The sequence below is a fragment of the Apostichopus japonicus genome, chromosome 8 (assembly GCF_037975245.1).
Source record: "Apostichopus japonicus isolate 1M-3 chromosome 8, ASM3797524v1, whole genome shotgun sequence".
NCBI classification, from domain to species: Eukaryota; Metazoa; Echinodermata; class Holothuroidea; order Aspidochirotida; family Stichopodidae; genus Apostichopus; species Apostichopus japonicus.
In genome coordinates, this window is record NC_092568.1 from 17,105,534 (window position 1) to 17,127,754 (window position 22,221).

Here is a 22,221-nt window from a genome sequence, read left to right on the forward strand (position 1 = left end):
ACACTCAAAGCAACTTCACGACGCGATTCTAGAGTAAATATACGCAAACCAGTATAGTGTATAGTATGATATATTTCCGTCACTGCACTGTGTACAGAGTTATAATACATAAAGGCCTACAGCGCATGTGTGATGCACCCTGTACGAAACTTTCACTGTGCGATGTTATCGATTAATGCCTTCACGGAAAACTTCGATCAAAGTAGATCATACAATACTAGTGTGCTAAATATGTCTAAACCAACTCAAAACATACCAAAATATATGTACGAAAAGCTACGGGTAATTTTGAACGGGTATATCTTCGTTGCAAAAAAATGGATGCAGAACCTCGAAGTGAAGTTTTCTATGGTGATGACGTAACTTTTCCGACCAATCATGAACGACTATTTACGCACACATGCAAACCTGTTTGGGAAAAAAAATTCGCTTCCCTGTCCCCGTGTTTCCCAAATCTACTTGCATAAACTCAAAACCCTATGAATCCTGTTTCGGGTTTCGAACGGCGTGCTATTTCCAGCCTTTCAGATCCCTCAATAAGATTAGTCACATGAAGTTCACGTGTTTGACTCAATAAGTATTGTCTCTCATTCAAAAAGGTACTAAAATGTGAATAGGTTTTGTTTGTTGAAATTTCAGGCTTTCTCCAGTTCATGATCGTCTGCATAAAATATAGTTGTTAAAGGACACAACTTACAGCAAGAACTCTCTTGCGAGCATAATCTTAAGCAACCTTTTGTGAATAAGAAGATTATACGGAATCCGTTTTTCTTTTACTGCTTGCTTCGAAGTCATCGATAGTATAAGGGCTTATAAGCCTATTGTACACAGGGGCGGATCCAGGGGGGGCCCGGGGGGCCCGGGCCCCCCCTTTTTGAAAATCCTGATTTTTTTTTTTTTTTTTTTACCGCGTTCGAGGGAAAGGGCCCCATGCGTGATCAGTGGCGTAGCTACGGGGGGCCTGAAATTGCAGACATGAGATCCATATTTTCAGGCTAGGTACATGCTGCTTAGAATACTCGGGAAGTGCCGTTTCCGGCCATCTGGGGGTTTGTAAAGCCAAAAATTTTCTTGTACGCTCCGCGCCAACCGATGATGGCACTCCGCTTAGATAGTCTTACGTTCAGGCGCGGCTGGACCAGTCAGACCCCCCCCCCCCCTGTCACAAATCCTGCATCCGCCCCTGATATGTCATTGAATATTCCACAAAACAACTTTTTATGTCCACGAAACTGTCGAAAAACATGATTTTCACTACTGGTAGAGATATAAAATATTGGGAATTCTGAATTTCCTGCAAACATGCGGCTGTGCCTGTTCAATACTCACTACTGTATCGCCTTAAAAAATGATGAGTGGAAATAGTTTCTCCAGGACCGTATCGTATCGTGGGTATCGAGTGCGTCTGATATACGAACGTACGTAGTAGTACGTACGTACGTACGTCTATGATGATATGCACTGTACTGTACTGATAAAAACATAGGTGAATTTCACTCCATGGAAGTGATCACTGAGCACATTCCTGTATAAGAGTGAATTTCCACTCCATTGGAGTAAATCTTAACTCCTAATAGAGTTATATTCACTCATATTAGGAGTGAGGGTTAACTCCAATAGAGTTAAATTTCACTCTTAATTTGAAGTGCGCCGAGTGATCACTCCAATGGAATGAAATCCACTCATTTGTTTTTAGAGTGTTGCTAGATATATGAAGAAGAAATTTACATACCAATACATGTTATCGGTCATCGATTGGCACAAAAAGCCAGATTCTGATGACAGCTGCCTCAAGAAACCCAATAAATGGCCTAATAAGCACCGAGCCACCAATGTGGACCATTACCGAAACATCGATGCGTGTTAGTCTTCCACCCCCTTCCTCTAATGCTATTTAAGTCCACATGTGGGCATATCCTGCAAATCTACCGGTAGCCCACAGGGGTTTGAGTTGGGAGAAAGGCCTTGACAGCTTGAAACGACAAATGATGCCAACTTCCCTCAAGTTAAAAGTCTGGCTGAGTTGGCAAGGCCAGTCAGCATGAAAGAGAAAAACTTTTTTGCATTTCTGTCACCAAAGTTGCACATCTTTTTGGTTGCTATTTTGCCTCACAGGTGCCATCTCCTGCGATCTGGGGAGTGCTGAAATCTCAAATTTTCTCTGTACGCTCCGCGCCAACCAAGGTGGCGCTCCGCTTAGATAGTAAACTCCGCCCCCCCCACAAGAAAGAACAGCCCCCCCATGGCCCCCCCCCAATCAAAAAATCCTAGCTACGCCACTGTGTGTGTAATTTTTTGTAAAATAAATTTGCAAAAAGAGTACACCATCATTCTGATAAAGTGAAGGTGAGAGGGGCACTCTGACTGCATCAATAGTCTCCATCTGGAAGGGGGCATCCAAGATGAAATGGCCTGGAGTAGCCTGGTAAAAAGTAGTTTGCATCACCACCAAGGGCGGCGGAAGCACTTTTAATCTGGGGGGGCACCGACATCAAAGGGCACTTTGCAGAAATTTCTTTGCAGATGCAGCCTTATATTTAGTACCCTTTATAACTCTTATTGTATTATCTTATTTGCGTATACACATCACTCCATCAACGCCGCCCCCCGCCCCCCCCCCCCCCCTTTCAAGGAAAATATGCATACTGGCACTGCAATATCCAATGTGCAAATTGGGAAACAAGGAACAAGTTTTCTTTTGAGACAAAATGAGGTGAAATCATGCTAGTTGCTAATGTAGGAATCTTCCGAATTAGAGTTTATTTCTTGTCAATATCTTAACAAATTTTTCCCATTCGAAATAGCTTTGAGTTTGACCCACAGAAATTCATTAAAAGTCAGGGGCGTAGCCAGGATTTGCAAAGTTGTATGCACGACTATCTGAGCGGAGCGCCACCATTGGTTGGCGCGGAGCGTACAAGAAAATTTTTGGTTTTACAAACCCCTCAGATGGCCGGAAACGGCCCTTCCCGAGTGTTCATTCTGGTTCCCTGGCCTCTTGCTAACTTGAGACACCTCAATTTTTATGTAGAAAAAGGGTACATTTTTAACCTGAGGAAAAGTGGGGGGCACGTGCCCCCTGTGCCCCCCCCGGTTCCGCCGCCCTTGATCACCACCTACTCCCCAAAGACGTAAATCCCAGCTCATTGCTCGAAATTGCAAATATATGCCCGGCAAACCATGAATACATGATTTATTGGAAATAAATTTTACTCAAAACTTTCACGAAAAGTAGCACCAGATTGCACCGAGGACCTCCATATTTTGTGAAATTTTCCAAAGGGGAGGGGGGCACCCACTCCCTTTAGACCCCTCCCCCAGGACGACGATTAGGCATTTCCCATCTGGGCCCCCCCCCCCCTTCGGCGAAATCCTGGATCCGCCACTGGTACATTTACGTCTTGGAAGGAAACGACATTCTTACTGCTTGCTGCAATGTAAACAAAGACAAGCGTGAGCTTCTTGTAAATAAAGATATTCAGATGCGTTGTTCTAATGAGAGTAAAACAGGATGAATAGAGATTTCGTTGAAGGCAGTGCCGTTCATTGTTACCAATAGATTGTATCCAACCAACAATACCAATTTAAGCTCGTAGAAAGTTAACTCGTCAAATGGTTCAGTGGGTAGAACAGTGGACTGATAACCTGATGAACTGAGTTCGACTCCATCAACGATTATACACGTTTAAAATTCTTTTTCTCTTTCAGCAGTCCACGATGGAGTCTTGATATATTAATTCAACTATATAATTTACTAGCTGATGTGGTGGCCGATGCTATAGAGGGTGACGAAAGACTCATTCCTTGTCGGTCGTGTAAATCGTGGCTAGGGTTCAAGACAGACCTCTGGCGATAATACCTCAGGTTGTGGCATGGTGCTTTTTTGTGGCCTAGGATCCCGTGCCATGTCTCCCTTGTTGTCGCAAAAGAACCCGGGAGGATGCGCAGAGGGTCGGTGAAATCGACCAGAAGCGTACTAGGTGGCGTGCGTGAATCCTTGCCTTTGGCCAGAGGTGGTGACATCTCTGCGACCGGCATGCTTGCAGCCACCGTCCACTGAATACGTGGCCTGATGAGGCACTATTCTCCTAAAAGTGAATATACGGATGCTTTTAAGAGCCATATAATGATTTTATATTAAAAACACCCTGTTTCAAACTAGTGCCATCGAATTACTAAAAAGCCGTTCTATTCTTGTCACTCTGAAGGTGGAATGAATTTTATTGTAATAGGTCATTTGCGGTAAGCCAAGCAAAACATTCAAGCAGTCATGCAGTCACAAAGGTTTGCAGGAACTTAATTAAACTCATTGTTTGACATAAATGTGTTGGCAAAGATTTACACTACCTTCACCAAAACAAGCATTATATTCGTTGCAGCGTTAGAGACATACAAGCCAGCAAGACCATGAGATAAAATTTTAACAAACATAGAATTCAATGTACATCACTTTTGCAAGAAAGCAAAAGTGTCAATATTGTCCCATTCTAAGCCACAGTGTTGTAGCAAATTCTCATACCGGATAGTAGGTAGTTTCGGAAACAGTGATTCTGAAGAACTTTGTTTGAGATTCACGGAAAAATAACCCGGATTATTTTTTGATAACTTCAGGAACAAAATTAACTTTGATATGCCGTGGACCGTTAAAAACCACTGCTCTCAGTTTAGTTAGGATTGTATTCCTATAACACAATTACTTATTTTTTGTTTGTTTTTTGGAATGACCCTTTAAACAGTTGAGGTTCACTAGTTATAATGACTGGACCTTTTAGTTGAGTACACAGCCCATCGGACTAGTTCCGCGGTTGCACTACAAAACTCAATGGAAAAAATTAAAATGCAAATATATGGTCTCAAATGACATGTTTATAATTATTACAAATTTATTAAGGACAAATGGTGTTAAATGCCATCCAAGGGTGCTCTGTTGCTTATATGAAGTTTAACGAACGTATTCTGGTTAACATCAAAACCAACGGATTAACATTAACTATAAGAACTACAATGAGGAGCCGACGTCACCATCAAGTAAGCCTAAACGAATATTCCAGAAATAAGTAACTTTAACGAAACCTATCTTGAAAAATACTGGAATAGCTACAGAAACATTATTGGACTCAAAGTTGTCTGTTTTTTTTTTATTATAACAAATCAAAACTAAAATTTTGCCTTATTCATTACTAAATTGAGTTATAATGTTACAGCAAAATATATCTGTCGATCATTCTTCCATGATTGAATACCGGGGATACTTTTAAGAAAAGTCACCCAGGAAAGAACCTGGGCACGAAAACCAAACCACCGAACGTCCGATCCGCTCTCAACCCCAATCCCCTTGCATCGAGACTGTGACTGATATTGTGTGATTATCGTCAGTTGTGTATCACAATTCTCCCCGAAAGGGAACAAATACTACACATGATCTTCGTGGATGCCTTCAACTCTTCGGTCGATCTGTTCGTTGTACACGTCTCATGATAAAACTAGTTTGATCTCGGAAGAATTTTATCCGATTCCTTGTTCTTTATTCTATTGGTTTTACAAGTCAATGGACTACATTCGGATGAACAATGAACAGATGAAGAAAACTGCCATGACTGGAATACCAAGTAGTCCCCGTTATGTCCAGCACGTAACGCACTAATGGACTTTATCGATACTCATTGACGAACCACATCTTCCTTATTCGAAACAAGTTTATAACAATAGAGAGAGATTAATGCCATGCAAGTGGTGCATTTGCTTTCATATTACTGAAACCTGTACGACAAGTTGTTTACGCTATGTGAGCCGTCCAGAATTCACAGTGGTCGTTCAGCGTTTAACCGGCTTTCGGTAACACGTATCAAGCATTCAATTATTGATGACTATATAACGACGAAAAGACATTAAGCACATGGACATTAATATCCTCTTACTTGAGGTACGTATGTGAGGCTCATTTGTATCCATTATTACCATTTGCTGAAAAATAGACATTGCTTGCATTGTTTTTTCGCAAATTGGAAAACCAAACTCGACCTCTTCGAGAAAACTTAACGTCCCTGAAATGCACCGTGTAATGGCATCAGACTCGGTAGGACGAGGAACGATTATATAACAAAACCCCTTTCATGGGTTCCAAGTGAGAAACATAGAAGACTGAAAATTAAATTCGTTGATAATTCGTTACTTGTTAGTGGATAGATCCAGGTATGTTTTTGTATTACCCTGTTTGGTAAAAGCAACGCAAACCTTGTCACGATGCCACATCCAAGCGGTTCCATTATCTGGCAACATGACTAAAAGCCAATGGCTTGCCGCAAGGAGGGAGGGCGGAAATGCCCCCTCCCCCATACAAGATCTTTCATTCGCATCTGACTGTTTCCATACAATTTCAGCCTCTTATACCTAATTCGCCGCTGATACAGGCATCTGTTAATGCTTGTATACCAAATAATTCTCTAATAATATCTTTACATACCCTTCTTAGAAGAGTCTAAGTTAAGGTAGCAAAAGTACACCCAACCTCCATCAGGTGTCTTTGTGATAGAGATGAACGACATATCCCCCAATAGACAAGAACATGTTTCTTCCACCCTGCAGGGAAATAGCAACTTAAAAGTTCTTTGACAAACAAAGGTGATGACCAGAACAAATCAAAATATAACAGACCGATTCTCATTTGCATTGATTTTTATAGACTTAATATTTATTGCAGTACCTATTTTCCGTCATAGAGTTGGGCTTCACAAAATAATGGTGGATCGAACATGTTGAATTTCTGAGCATGTACCTAATAAGCTATGCTTTCAATGCTTTCTGTGTCAAGTGTGTAAATTCAGCTTGAAAATGAAAGAAAAGGAAAAATGTTTTCATTGTTATATTACAATGCTTATATCCTGCAATGGGCATGGGTTTAGCAAATGTTGACTCTAAAATATTGAACCTTTTAATATGACCTAATGATGGCATTGCCTTCAGTGTTGACACTGATTACATTCTACCTTGATAATATGAAAGGAAATACAACAGAAATTCAAATGTTTCGTATCCTATTGGCACTATGACATCACTTGTTAATTTAATGGCAACCCAAGGTACGAGTTTTAAACCGTATCATATGCCCCAAACATGATAAAGTATTTCTTAGTTCTTAGGGGAAAAGTTCTTCACAAATATTTTGTGTCCGCATTTTAAAACTAAAGACTTAGTTAATAAACCTTTTAAAATGGATCACAGTAGGTCATCTGTGACGTCACGATAACATATGTTCTTCTGCAGCTTCATTAGTCATTTATCTTTATATTATGTTATAAAGTTTATAGGTTAGTGAATTACCTTGCTCTCGTAGAATACTGAAACTATGATCAACAATAACTGCAGTAAACAACTAAGCCTGACAACTCTTTGGTTTGTAACAATTCCAGACATAGCAACGATAAACGATTTATAGGAATCCTACCTGCATTGGTTTGTGGAGATAATTGATTGCTTTCTGTTTCGATACTTCTTCTTACTCTCGTGTTGTCATCTTCCTAAAACAATACAAAAAACAAAGATAAAAGCTAGTATGTTATTGAAATAGTCTATTTTATAAAACACCTATTGTGAAACAAAATCAATTTACATCCAGTGGCGTCGCCAAGGGGGGGGGCAGGGAGGAACATGCCCCCCTTGAAAACCTAGTGCCCCCGAGTGCCCCCCCCCCTCATCTGAGATTTGGGTTGGTAAAAAAATATATATATATTTTGTTATATTCAACTCCCATCATCTGAGTTGGTTTTTCATAAGGACAAAGAAGCACAGTAATTCGTATTTTCTTCAAATGAGCTGCGAAAAAATGGGTGAGAGTGTTTGTCTGCTGTATGTGTGTGTCTATTACCTCTCGTAAATTGGATGCCTGTGAAATGCCGAAAATCCGGACCTGCTGTGAGAAGGGAGGGTACTGCAGTATGTTGCCTTGGTCTGAGGTTGACAGGTTAGGAGCTGACGAAATGTGAGAATGTGAGGGTCCGCAGGCACCATACTTGCCTATATTTGTGGACCCATATATTAACCCTGTTGTGTGGGGGGGGGGGGGGGTGCAGAGGTCATTTGAGGTCAGATGCTTGTAGGAACAAATGGCGAATGTTCACACCTGCATACTGAGCCATACTCGATGTGTGATCAAACTTTGGATTGCATGGTGAGATCCCTGATAGGAGCCAATAACGATGCTGGAACCTGTTACATCTTAATAGATAATGGGAGAAAACGAGAAGGACAGAAAAACGAGAAAGGAGTCGGGGGTCATGCACACATTAATTCAACAAATGTAGGTTCTATTGATAGGGTTAGACATAATATCGACAGCAAGTGGTTCATATCCTCTGCAAAATTCTGCGCGTTGTTAAAATCATTACCTCAAAAATAGCAATTAATGGAGATATCTTCAGATCGAAATTAGCATCAAATGTGGCACCATTTTGCATCTAGCCCAACCTCCGTATGCGAAAATTTTCCAAATAGGACACCCCCTCCCCTTAGACCCCTTCCCCAGGACGGCGATCCGTATCCACCTAAGTGCCCCCCATCAAATGCTGGTGCCCCCTGTGCCCACAGACTGAAAAGTCTGGTGACGCCACTGTTTACATCAGCCATGTATTTTAATATTTTAATATTTTAATACATTATTACTTTTATATGTCAGTATAATATATACATGCAAAGAATACGAGCAGAGTTGCTTCTATACTCAATGTGTTCTATAACCTCAAATAAGTTGCTGTTCCTATCGTAAATATGATACGTGAAGGTTAGAATTGACTTCAGGACATACCAACAAAGACTTTAATAGAGCCATTATATACTAGATTATTTCATTTCTAAGGTTTACTCAAAGTAAGATTGCATTGGATGTTTCACAAAATACATATAATGAACAACAGAAAACTGACTTTTAAAACAATAAGGGAAGTGGAAAAGAGCCAAGAACGGTTTGGGCTCAAATAGAACTTCAACGAGAGATCTCATGGTTTATACCATGAGCTCCTTGCCGTGCACCCTTTTTCAAAGCTAGGGGAGGGGAATGGAGCGAAGGGCAAATTGCCAATCACGCTCGAATTGTTTAGGTAGGCTTGAACCTAGATGAATCAAACATGTTATAAAGTAAGGGTGTGGCTGTGAGGTGGATTGATGATTGCATTTACCATGCAAGATTTATATGTCAAATGGTGCATTCTGAGGTGTATTTAGACATAAATTAGGACATCTACAGACACCAGTAATGTTTGTATTCACTAAGGTGGATATAAATACCACGCTCAAAATGCATCCAAGATATATTTTTGGAGCATTTGTGGTTACAAGGTTTTAATACTTTGACTTCCATTGACCTCAGATTACCTTTGACTTCGACAAGAAAAAGAGATCATGAAGTAACTAAGGTTGATCCAGCTACTAAGTATCAAGTTAATCTGAGCTTAAATATGGAGTTGTCATGTTTACGAGGTTTCCATACTGACTTTCTATGACCTAAAAATTCCGAGATTCTTATATCGCAAGAATGTGATATATATTTAATTAAGGAGAACAATAAGAAGTATCAAGTTTCTCAAACATGATGCTTTACACCAGGGCAGGATATATCTTGTGGGGGCCCGAGGCCAGAATAATTTTGGGGACCTTTCATGATTAGGCCCACTATCTAAGCGTAGCGCCAATGCAGGTCGGCGCGTAGCGCACGTAAATTTTGGCAGAAAATGCTTCCCAGATCGCTGGAAATGGTACTTTCAGGTTGCATCTAAATATTTTCAATTTTGAAATCTCATGTTCTGGAAATTGACTATTGTCACAATTAATACGTAAATTTCGTTTTTCTGATGCCCCCCCCCCCCAGGAATCAATATTCCGTTTTCCGTAGGAATCACATGATCGGTGGTTGATAGCTAAAACGTCATCCAAATGTCTAAAGGAATGCCAATTTTTTTTGCAAAACCGACAGAATTTACATTTGTTAACACTGAATTTATGGGGTTTGTGGTGTCACATGTGTGACAAGTTACGCAAATGCCGTAGAATAAAGACCGGGCATCCTTATAGGTCCCATGTATTTAGGGAAAGACCACCTTTGTTCAGTGTGGAGTTTCGCACAAAGATCCGTATTTTACATGTCGACCATCGACGGACGTACGGAAAGGCATCTTATGCCTCCATTTTTTGGACACCCACATGTGGGGGAGGGGTTAAATGTGGGGTGTTCGGGCCTGGGTCCCGGTGGGGCCCGCCGTAAATCCGGCACTGCTTTACATGGTGACAGAGAATTAGTGAAAAGTTCCTTTTTTACGACTGTTTGGGACAAGACTGGTAAAAGCTTACCTTCATAAATCTGTACAAGTATGGTGGTATGTAGAAATATTTGATTTATGCTCAAATCTTACAAGTCTTACGTCAATCACAACACTATATATGTGAAATATAAAGTGTGGTAAACATGGAGTTCTTGGTTTCCATTAGATGTTTCAATCTTCTAATATGCATTGCCAAATGTTTTAGCTGATACAAGAGATCTTATATGGAAATCCACTCTAGAATGAACATTCAAACTAAGCACATTAGGGCTCTTTAATCAAGCCGAAATTATCCCATTCTAAGTAAGTCCTGTTAATAAAATTTTTTAAAAAATCTGCGAAACATCTGGCGCTGGGCATTTAAGGAGCTATGAACATTTGATCATGTTTATGTTGATAACACTTTATATATTGTTTTAGAGTAGGTCGTTTTGAACAGGAAGTCATCCCTTGCATTTGCTCCAGGAATGTGTGTCTCTTTTACATTCATGCATCCGCTGTCGATCGTCCTTGCATTCACCTACGTCTGCATGCCTGGTTACTTGTTGTCCCTTTTTGCACGTGACTCGCCCAAAGTGGAAACCCGAACATCACGGGAGGCTTTATTCTATTCGTATTTTAATTTATGATTATTATTGTTATGATTATTATATTTTGAAGTCAACTGGCTCAACTTTTATCTGAACAATATATATATATATTCCTTCATTGGTGATTTAAAGCTCTCACCTTACTTAAAGACGTAAATACGATTGGTTTTAACGTTTTTGAAAATGTATCTCATGTAAAGTTACTTTCCTAACTATACAACCTGAAGCCTCAAACCAATTTTATAGCCAAACTTGTGACTGATGTAAGTGGCCCTGTTGGTTTTTTTTTTCATTTTCTGTTCTGCTTTTCAGACATATACGGCAATATTTTTTCGATCTGAGAAGCTTCGAATATTATATGTGTGCGTTCCATTAGAAGTTTTGCTAATTTTAGCCCTAAAAGACAAACCTTTGATAGCATGATTGCTGACTACAATATTGAAATAGATTAGAGTATATATTCAAGCCCGTATGCAGCTTTTCCAAGGGGGGGGGGGGGGTCGATGTTGTGAAAAGCGGACCGTTTTAATGACTAACTCCGCTGGTTTCATGCCAACGGCACGTGCATCGAGCGCCGAAGGTGCAAGCTACCCATAGGAGGTCTGGGATATGCTTCACCCACCCCCGGAATATTCTTAATATTCTTGACGTCAAATTGTGCAAATTGACGCACTTTGAATTTAAATATAGTCTACAAAAGAAGTCTGAAATTTAAAAATTGTTAGTCCGACCGTTGAAGCATTTCACAATGGATGTAACAGACATTTATAGCGAAAAAGCCTTTCCGCTATAAAGATATGGAAGAAATATCGCATCAACAGGGAACGACTGGAAGAGTTGCAATGGTTAAGAACCAATCGCGGACAAACGAAAGGATATATCATTATAATCGTACTCTCTCCATGCGGCAAGTATACTCGGCAAATGTGACATACCACACACAATACGATATGATATAATACAAAGGTAATACATAGTCTATAGCTGAATATGACACTCTACAGGTCCATCTGACCCATGTTCTGATCTCCCAGTCAGTGTCCAACAAGATTTGATACAGTAGGAGTAGCGGGCAGCCTGTAAATTAAGATTGAATTGATTTCTGGAAGATCATACAAGTTACAGCCTGGTTGTTGCCAACCCTGGTTGACAAACTGTACTTCAATTTCATCAAAATATCTTTATCAAAATGTTTTTATTTTGAACGCCTTATGAGACATTATTAAAAGCCAAAATAGGCTCATCACACAGCTACTACTGTACTATCCGAAGCGGACCATAACGGATACTGCTCCGGGGGGGGGGGGGGTGCGGGAGGCTGGTCCCAGTTAGAGCTTCACTCCCCCAGAAAAGCTTAGATGGTTTACATGTTAATGTTTAACAATTGAGAAGGAAAGATAATCGAAAGAGGTTGAATTATGGTATTACTATATCTCTGTTTTTTATTTAAAACAAATAATAGTCGAATACCAATTGATAAAGATGATGTAACCAACAAGTACTGATTATATACAAAAGTCTAGTATACTAATAAAGTATATGCAGTCTTTGATGTATGATGTATATAACAGTGTACAGAGACAGCAATGAATTCTTTTATTTGGCGTAGTGGATGAAGAATCCCTTGGAATTAAATGAAATCATTTTCTTTCTACGAAAAATCAAGACCACGACTAAAATTCTCAAGATTGGCATCAAATAGTAGTCGTCCATTATTTCCAATATACCAGCAAGTTTAGTGACATCCATCCAGAGGAGATCAAATTTATCACCATCGGAAGAGAAAGTGAATGGTGTCAGCTGTGGGTCTACTCGGACCCTTGTGTTGGTGTCATCGCGCTGGCAAAATCCATTCTCTGGCAGAAGATAGTTAAATTCATCGCCATGAGACAGAGGTACGCAGACACGATCATGGTAACCAGGAGTGACGTCATACATCAGGAATGATGATACCAGCTCAAAGAAGTGGTAAAGGTAGTAGGTCATGACGTCATAAAAATCAAAGAACAATATGTCCAGTGTTGACCATTCATTTTGGATCTCGTCGAGGTCAAGGTTCAATGATTCTTGACCATCCAAGGTAGGAGTGAGTTCTGTCAGATCCTCGGACTGGTAGTAGGTCATGACGTCATAAAAATCAAAGAACAACATGTCCAGTGTTGACCATTCATCTTGGATCTCGTAGAGGTCAAGTTTCAATGATTCTTGACCATCCAAGGTGGGAGTGAGTTCTTTCAGGTTCTCAGGATGGTCAGACTCGTCAGCATCGTCACTGTAGCCATATATACATAGACTGGTGACGGAATTGTTTTCATCCATAACATCTTCAAGTTCATAGGAACCTGAAATGAAGGTAAAAATGGACACTGAGATTAAATTAGTTTATAAAAGAAAGCGAACTTTAAGGTAGTCAAATATAAAACAAAAACGGATATGTTTTGTTGATCTAGAACATATCCATCGTCATTTTATCTAAGCTAGTTGGTCTACTATGACATAATTGCTGACCCTCATCCACCGCTCATTGCATCATATAAAACACATCAACACAGCGGCCAACTCCCTTAATTATTCCCTATCCTACTGGCAACACCTAACTAACAACAACGCTAAATCTTCGTCCAGGAATAACGGCGAAAGGAATATAAATTTAAAGCGAAAATACTTACCAAAAGAGTCAATCGAGATGAAAGCAAATAATAAGCACAGTATCAGAAGATACTTGCAGTTGAAGGTGGCAAGAGGCATTGTAGTACAATAGCAGCGAAAGCGAAGCAGTGTTGATGAAGATAAAGTTATCTAGCAACTGATATAACACTATAACTGTTGACGATTGTTAAAGTTTTAACATTTGACACAATGACTATGACGTCAATGTAGGCGCTGACCACTTATTGAGCGTTTTTTAGGAGACCGAGTGCGCGCACTGACGCTACTTTTCGAACGCACGTGAGCACAATCGCGCTCTCCTCTTTAAGAGACGTCTTCCTCGGCTTGTTCCGTTATTTTGATGATGTACGTGAAGTACATAAGTACACACACGTCTTACAGTTTATGTATAATTAATAACAAAATGAATAGACGTGAAACGATGTATAGTATGAGGCCTATTTAAGATATAAATTAGGTATAAAATGAGTGAAGGTTTAAAGGGGTTTGTATTGGGTGAAAGGGGTAACAGTATGTGGTTAAGAGATACAAAAGCGCTTTAGCATATACCTTTATTCCAAGAAGTACGTCTCGTTTTCCAGATTCGTCAGTAGAAGCTCACAGGATGGAAGTACATGCCTCACTTCAATAGTGAGTGATTTGTATGCCGTTATCATTAGGGGGTGGGGGTGGGGGGGGGGTTGTGATGTAACTAACGTTCAAAGGATCAGGCAGGAGGGGGACTGGGAGAGGATTCGTGCGGAGGGCATGAAGTGGGACCGTTTCGACAAGATCAGTTACCCCGTGTGCGTTTTCAAAACTCAGTTGCGAATACTTACAATATCATGGTTTCGTTAAACTAGATGATATATTTGTTCGTGATTTGGTCCAATACAAGATATTTGTACCATCGCCTTGAATCGATTTGATTAAAATCCAGGCTACACTGAAATGACTTGACTTGACTTGACTCGGATTCGAATCTCACTTTGACTTGAATTGCGGCAAGGACTCGAGTCAAACATCCTGGGATGGGAAAAGAGTAATCCGGTACCGCGATGTATTGTCAACACCGCAAAATAATAACATTATAGCGAGCCAATCAACTGTAATATACTGAGAGCTTGGATGTAACTTGAACATATATTTTCTAACTCTCAGCGACGGGTGGAAGCAGTGCCACTGTAATGAGTAATGATAAAGAATCGGACTTCGAACATGCATGCAATATGGCTACTTTAGACCTTGACTGACTTAAAAGTAGAATTTGTATATGTGTATATATACATACTTTAATTGTGCTATAGATAAAGTATTATTTTTGGCCCGTCATTTTGTAATAGTCAGCTTCGTGAGACGATCAAGCAAGTTCAAAACATAGGTTAATAAAAATATATTTATTGTCCAAAACATTGTATAACACCCATAACTTTTGTAACAAATCTCTGAGTCGCAACACGCCGTAGCAGTCCACGCGCTAGTTGACTTCATCTGTAAGTATCCACGCTTGAGCTAAAGGAATCGCGTTGCTGATACGTGTTTGTGTCCACGAATTACAGGAGTTAGGCGATTGGCGCCTTTACGCTGTACATATCCTTCAATTGTTCAATAACGCGACGCATGTGATGTTGCGAGGCGATATTCTATACGCACGATTTTTCATGCGAGCAGGGACGTATACGTAATTGTGCGTGACTACAAACGACAAAACGTTGCCTGGTAACATGAGATGGACAAATCGACCAAATATAAACACTTCTACAATTTAATGAAGTGCGGGGAAAGTAGGTTTACATCCATGTTCGTAAACTATGGCAATGCTCGGTTTTCGTGTATAGATAGCTTACATTCCAAAAAAATTTTAGCGTCGTTCTTCTTACTCAATTGTATAGTTTCTGTTAATATGGCTACCGAGAGAACAAGAAATGACTGAAAAAATACACCTTCAGGGACTTTGCTCCAGGCCCGGCGTTAGCCCCTCTTCTTTGGTGGTCCCATGGACCCCCAAATTCCAAACCTTGAGTTGTGCAACATTTTGAGGTATAACTTGTTATCTCACATCGATTTTGAAACTCCAAAATACATGTCTGAAACAGAATTACTCTGAACTTGCACTGGAATCTAGAGTTTTCATCAATTTAAGATATTTGTTATCCTCTCACCCATTTCTAGTTTTCATTCATTGTTTTTATATCCTTTATTATACGTCGTATGTGACATCCACGAACAATCAAACAATTGTCTTTACACCCTCTGATTACGATCGCATAGAACAACATTTGTTTTAACAGTGGGTAAATATTGTTGAAGAATAACTGTTTGTAAGATTTTTCCCAATTATTATTACAAGATGGTCCGTAAAGCTATTATATATGTTGTTTTATAGAACTTTAAATGCCAATTCTAAGTCGCTGTATCAGTGTAAGTTAATTGTTTTTACTATTACGTACTTTAGACATAATGAGGTATCTTTGAAATCATCACGGTTACCTAAGTCTGTCATTTTTTAAATCAGCTCTTTCTTTCCTATATATATATCGGTAACCTTCAGCATGTTGGGGCAATCAGCTCTAGGGTTGACGGAAGAGAAATCATGTACAGGGCGAAGGTAAAACTTTGAAGGACACTGGGACATGTATATAGCTTCGATTGGAGAAAAAAACACGCAAAATCACCTCAATATGCTCCGAGAAAGTAGACCTCTGTGCCATAAAGTTTCTTAATTTCTCAACTAAAAGGTAACTTTGAGCCCAAAGCTAAAAAGCTATTAGGCCTATATAGGTTGATTAATAGAACGTTGATAGCCAAATTCTACCAGTCGCTGTATCAGTGTAACTGCTAAACTCCTAGTTGACTTTTCAATCATGGTATGTATAGGTCTGACATTCTACATTTGTTTCTTCTGTATACTAATAATATATATATATATATATATATATATATATATATATATATATATATATATATATATATATATATATATATATATATATATATATATATATACATATACATATATAGATATAGATATATATATATATATATATATATATATATATATATATATATAATATATATTATTTATATATATATTATGTATATATATACATAATATACCGGTATACTACTACTACTGAGGCAATCAGGGACCGTTGGACGGGGGGGGGGGGGGGGCAGCCTGGGACATGTACATAGTCTCGATCGGAAAAGCAAAACACAAAACTTCACCTCAAAATGTCGCCAAAAAATAGCTCTCTGTGCATTTCAACAATTTATTGTTTTTGGACACATCGGCAAATTTGACTTACGACTTTCTTGACCTATGAAAAGGGTATTTAAGATGAGTTTTCATATATCCAAACCAGAGTAGGCTCCTCCTCCCAGATGTCGGGTTAATACTACCCAAATGCAAATGCTGTTATTAAAATATACTACTATCGTTGTATTTCAAAGGTGAGTGTGTTTGTGTGAGGTGGAAGGGGGTTCAGATTATAAATTTCTCCGATTTTGTATTAGGCATAGGAACGTGATCCTTCATGGAAAAACCAGAGGCGAATGGATTAGTGTGGTCTTTGGTAAGGGGTTCCTTGAATTTGTTTTGTTCTTTTGGTTCTCTTTTCCATTTGTAAAGTTTTGTAGTTTTTAAGGGAGTGTTACTATACCCAACAAGCCCTATAGGTTTTTTTTTTATAGTACACTTCCTTTCACAAGTTTTCTTTCTTATCTCCTTCTATGTCATACGTCATACTTATGTTGTGATAGAACAAAAATAAATAAATGACATGAAATGAAATGAAAATCCCATATAGGAGGTGTGGGGCCTAGCCGAGAAAAACCCCAACCTAATTGACCGCAAGGTTGCTTAAAAAATAGGCCGTTTGTGTATAGGTTGCAGAATACGGAGTAGTACCCGAAGAAGTCGTTTAATTCTTTATTCAAAAAAAAAGGAAAAAGAAGTTTGTAAATATGCAGCAATATTTTATTACTGAAACCTTGAATTATATAGTGTTAAATACCTGTTATAGTTGCCAAGTGCCTTTTAATTCCCATTACTGAAATATTGTAAACCGAGTTATAAAGATCGCTCACAAACTGATCAATTCTCCGTTGAGTCTTTATTATATATTAAGATTAAAAATAAAAAACCGCAATGTTACAGTTGATAGGCCTGTATTTCATATTATTTACTTCTTGCACATGAAAGCGGACCTAAGAGCTACGCCTCTACTTGGTATATCGTTCCAAAGACCAGTGTTTGGAATTGGTCTGTTCCAAAGACCAGTGTTTGGAATAGGTCTGTCCCAGATCATAACGTTGAGTCTTTATTATATATATTAAGATTAAAACCTAAACCGCAATGTTACAGTTGATAGGGCTGTATTTTATATTATTTACTTCTTGCACATGAAAGCGGACCTAAGAACTACGCCTCTACTTGGTATATCGTTCCAAAGACCAACGTTTGGAATAGGTCTGTCCCAGATCATAACGCCTTCTTCAGACTCATTAAGGGTAGGATTTCTGGGCATCCAGTCGGTAAAGACTACTTCAGTGTTATCGGTCCATACGAAATCGCCATTGGTCATCTTGTCATTGAGACCTATGTGCAAGAATGGACTCTTGGCTGCACCTTTGAAGGGGTAAATATCCTAGAAGGAACAAAAAATAATGAGATATGTACAATTATGTGTATGAGTTAAAATTGATTTTAATATGTTGCAGACCATTAATAAACACTACTTACACGTACCAGAGTTTTGATTTTTTTTGTGTGTTTGTTAAATATCCTAGGACTACATAGCTCAACACACAGACAATGATGGCACTCAACATGCAAAATATGGGACAATTTAAAATAATAAATAAAATAATGGGACAATTTAATTTTCCAACGTTAATACCACTCTATACTGTTCTCCAATATCATGCTTCAAATCACCCGTACTGACAGTATACGCAAAAAGCCTGCAGTTTACATCTTCTTAAGAAGGCTAACTGAAAGGAAAACAAACCGTATTCTTCGTTTGCCATATAAGCACAGATAACGAAACATTTCAACAGACTTGCATCAAAGTTGGTTTCTGAAGCAGTGTTCTAACTTTTGGCATATCTTGGCTTGTTTCTGGTCACCATAATAACCACTGTAAGGTATTAGAAGATGTTTAAAATTGGAAGAAGATGCTTCAAAGGCGAACCTTACCAATTATGTCCATTTTTTTCTCACTTAAGTAAAATGTGTTTTCGACTTACCAGATTTTTTACTTCATCTCGGGCGCTCCTCCAGTAAGTGAGAACAAAATCGTATTCGGCTTGACTATGAATGGAAACAAGATGTGAGCCCTCCATCACGCAAAATGTCTCGGCATCTTGCCAGTTGAGAATCGGATTGCCAATATAACTGAAATAAGGAGAGAATATGGTAGCATACGTCTATTAAAAACCCCATTGACTTACACACTAAATCATAAAAGTAATATGGTCATCTTAATGAGTGATTTTGTTCAATTCCTATATGAATCGTTTTTTTTTTTTTTAAGTTGACTCGTTTTATAACCAAAGTGAACTTGAAGCAAACCTGTGATGTCATCGAAGCATATTTTTCTTGACATTAACATCCACTTTCCTACTTCAAATGTGAAATACATTTCAATATGAACGCACCTCAGTTGTTGGTTTATATCGCTAACGTTACATTCAAGGTCAAAACAATCAAGTTGTAAAGAAAAGAAAAAAACCCCTTTTCAGCCAGTGTGCAACTATGACGTCACACCTGTTCGCTTCAAGTTCACTTATATATTGTACAATCTGTGATAATTCCTTTCTTGTAACCTGTAAGATACATGATCAGCTCATTGCTTATAGTCTCGATACATGTTTGCTGATGAATTTCGGAAAACAAACTTCCGAAGCAGATTCGATGTTTCTTATTCTAAATGCACTCTGACCAGGTGGGTTTAATAGAGAAAAGCTGTCGCAGTCGAAATAAAGAAATTTATTTTCTGTTGCCCTTATGGCGCGAACGATTAACGGTAAAATCACTGCGACCGCCCATATCAGCATGTTCATTACACAAATGTAACCTATACTCGTTTCGTCCATTTATTTACCAAATTCCACGAATGAAAAGTCTGAAAACACCTGTTTATTCATTACAATGGAAAGAAATGACACAATTTCGCAAGCTACATCGGTAAAAACGAAAGAAAAGTACTATTCAAGAGAAGGGACCTAACACAGGCTAGCCACGAGGTGAAAGTAAGTCCTAGGCCTAACGGTCGTAAACAAAACAGAGAGATGTGGTTGGCGCATGATCTGTTGTAAATAATAAATATGGCGAATTTTATTCAGCTCAAAACGTTTAACGACAGATAACTCAATAGAAAATAATGAATATTGATATGGAAATTGCATAGAAGAGTGTCATTTTCACTGAGCTTTCAGTGCAGTATAAGCTGGAAAGGTCGAAGTTTAAATTTGGCAAACACACATTGAGACATTAATCTTAGAAGATCTACGAATCGACTTATCCACATGGCATAATATTTTACAAAACAACCTGCATTTGGAAACAAAATTGACAACCATGCATAACCAGATTCATGCAAATGATACCATGAAATAACATGATAAGGTTTCTGACAAATATTAGTGCGAAGGCATCACGACTAAGCTAATGTCAATCATACACTAAACATGTCGAAAATTCTTTAAAAGGTGCAAAATAAAAGCACCATTTTGCACCTAAGCAACCTCCAATTTACTCAAACGGGAGGGGCCGATTCTCTCTCAAATACAACTCTTTCTACCGTAACTTTACGCTCATATAATAATAAATGTTAGATTTCTCTTAACGGGTATTGCTGTCCTATAGTAAAATTACACTTTGCGTAACCTAAACATTCACAATAAAGCATAAGTAAATTCTATTAATGTAGTGTATCGATCCTTTATAGCAATGGGCATGTGTGACAAAATGAAAGAATTTTATAAAAATGTATAAAGCAGATGATTCGTTCAATAGAACAAGGAAGATTACATATATGTATGCTATACATATATTTATAAATCAGCTGAGAGAAAGTATGCAAGTCGATAAACTTACCGATAGCAAGTTCCATCGAATTCGGTCCACAAACTGGGGCAGGCAGCGAAGCTGCAAGCAACCGATGTGGCCAGAACGGTAAAGAAAACCTTTCCAAACATTTTTTCTGGTAACTGTTTCAATGATTCAACCAAAAGTTCTGATTTGAACTATATGTTCGGTCGGTATTTTTATACTGTTAATCCAGGGAAGCAATTTCCTGACCATTCTTATATAGTAAGTGAATCTTACGTAACTATGAGTAGAAATCATTTAAGTTGGCGTCTCATTAGTTTTTGGACATATCTGGTATCTCAATTGACGCCCCCTATATATCACAGCTATAGTTTAATTTTGCATACCACAGATGTTCTATAACAACTTTAAAATGTCAACAGTATAAAAAGGATAGTTTATACATGTCATGTGGCCCGTATAATCATCTCTGAGATAATAGGCGGGAAATAGCCCCAATTGTCTGCATTGTTAAGTCATGATAAGGCCTATACATTGCGGATATTTGTCTACTGTATTTGGACTCTTTTCTGCCAACAGCTGTACGATCATATATACCGGTGTGAAGTTAGATACTTATTCCTCGTTCCTCGTTCGACATTCGCGAATTAGTAACGGCTACCTATTCAGTTACTTATTCGACAATGGTATCGACCTAACACCTATGACAAGACGAAAGCTTTATTACAAGATGTTCAAAATTTGGTCGTGGAAAGAGGTTTATCTATGGGTCATATGAACTCTAATGACAATGTAGAAGGGTACCATAATGCATCTTGACTGGTCCAAAGAGTTCTTGACCAACTAAAATGACCACTACTTCATCACTTCGTAAATGAATGTAACGGGACCTGAAAAACTCCTTAAGGCCCTCATCAAACCAGCACGCCTTGGACCACTCAACCAATGGGTCATATGAACTCTGATGACAATGTAGAAGAGTACCATAATGCGTCTTGCCCGGTCCAAAGAGTGCTTTACCAATTAAAATGACCACTACTTCATCATTTCTTATATTAATTTAACGGGACCTGAAAAATCACTTTAGGCCCTTATCAAGACTACCACGCCTTGGACCACCTAACAAATGGGTCATATGAATTCTCAAGACTTTGTAGAAGGGTACCATAATATGCGTCTTGCCCAGTCCAAAGAGTGCTTGACCAATTAAATTGACCACTACATCATCACTTTTTAAATTAATGTAACGGGACCACGAAAAAGCATTATGCCCTAATCCATCCAGCACGCCTTGGATCACCAAACAGATGGGTAACATGAACTCTAAGGACATTGTAGAAGAGTACCATAATGCGTCGAACCGTCTCTTATGTAAGGTAGGCCAGGTGGTTGTGCCCTTGGGGTAGAGCATATATTGTGTCAAGAAAAGTAATCAATGCAGGTATTAATTGAACCTTAATTCTCGGACAAAACTTGACGTTTCCTCCTCACACCGCGGGCCCTGAAGTCGGGTCCTGAACTTGCAATAAGCGCGGGCAATATTTCTTAATGGCGTTCAATAGAACACATTTTCCTCTAGCATTTCACGGAACTTGAATTGTAGTCATTTAATAAC

General features: G+C 38.8%; 2 protein-coding genes across 2 annotated transcripts; both read right to left on the minus strand.

Moving 5' to 3' along the window:
- Window positions 1-12,417: 12,417 nt before the first annotated feature.
- Window positions 12,418-13,712, minus strand: LOC139972162 (uncharacterized). The gene is made up of 2 exons (XM_071979148.1): window positions 13,570-13,712; window positions 12,418-13,242 (listed from the first exon to the last, which is right to left on the minus strand). Exons 1-2 carry the CDS (start codon window positions 13,646-13,648, stop codon window positions 12,497-12,499), a joined length of 825 nt encoding a protein of 274 aa, XP_071835249.1. The 5' UTR covers window positions 13,649-13,712; the 3' UTR covers window positions 12,418-12,496.
- A 3,802-nt stretch (window positions 13,713-17,514) lies between these two features.
- LOC139970778 (snaclec purpureotin subunit beta-like) lies at window positions 17,515-20,880 on the minus strand. The gene is made up of 3 exons (XM_071976764.1): window positions 20,652-20,880; window positions 18,800-18,947; window positions 17,515-18,198 (listed from the first exon to the last, which is right to left on the minus strand). Exons 1-3 carry the CDS (start codon window positions 20,750-20,752, stop codon window positions 17,941-17,943), a joined length of 507 nt encoding a protein of 168 aa, XP_071832865.1. The 5' UTR covers window positions 20,753-20,880; the 3' UTR covers window positions 17,515-17,940.
- Between the last annotated feature and the right edge of the window lie 1,341 nt (window positions 20,881-22,221).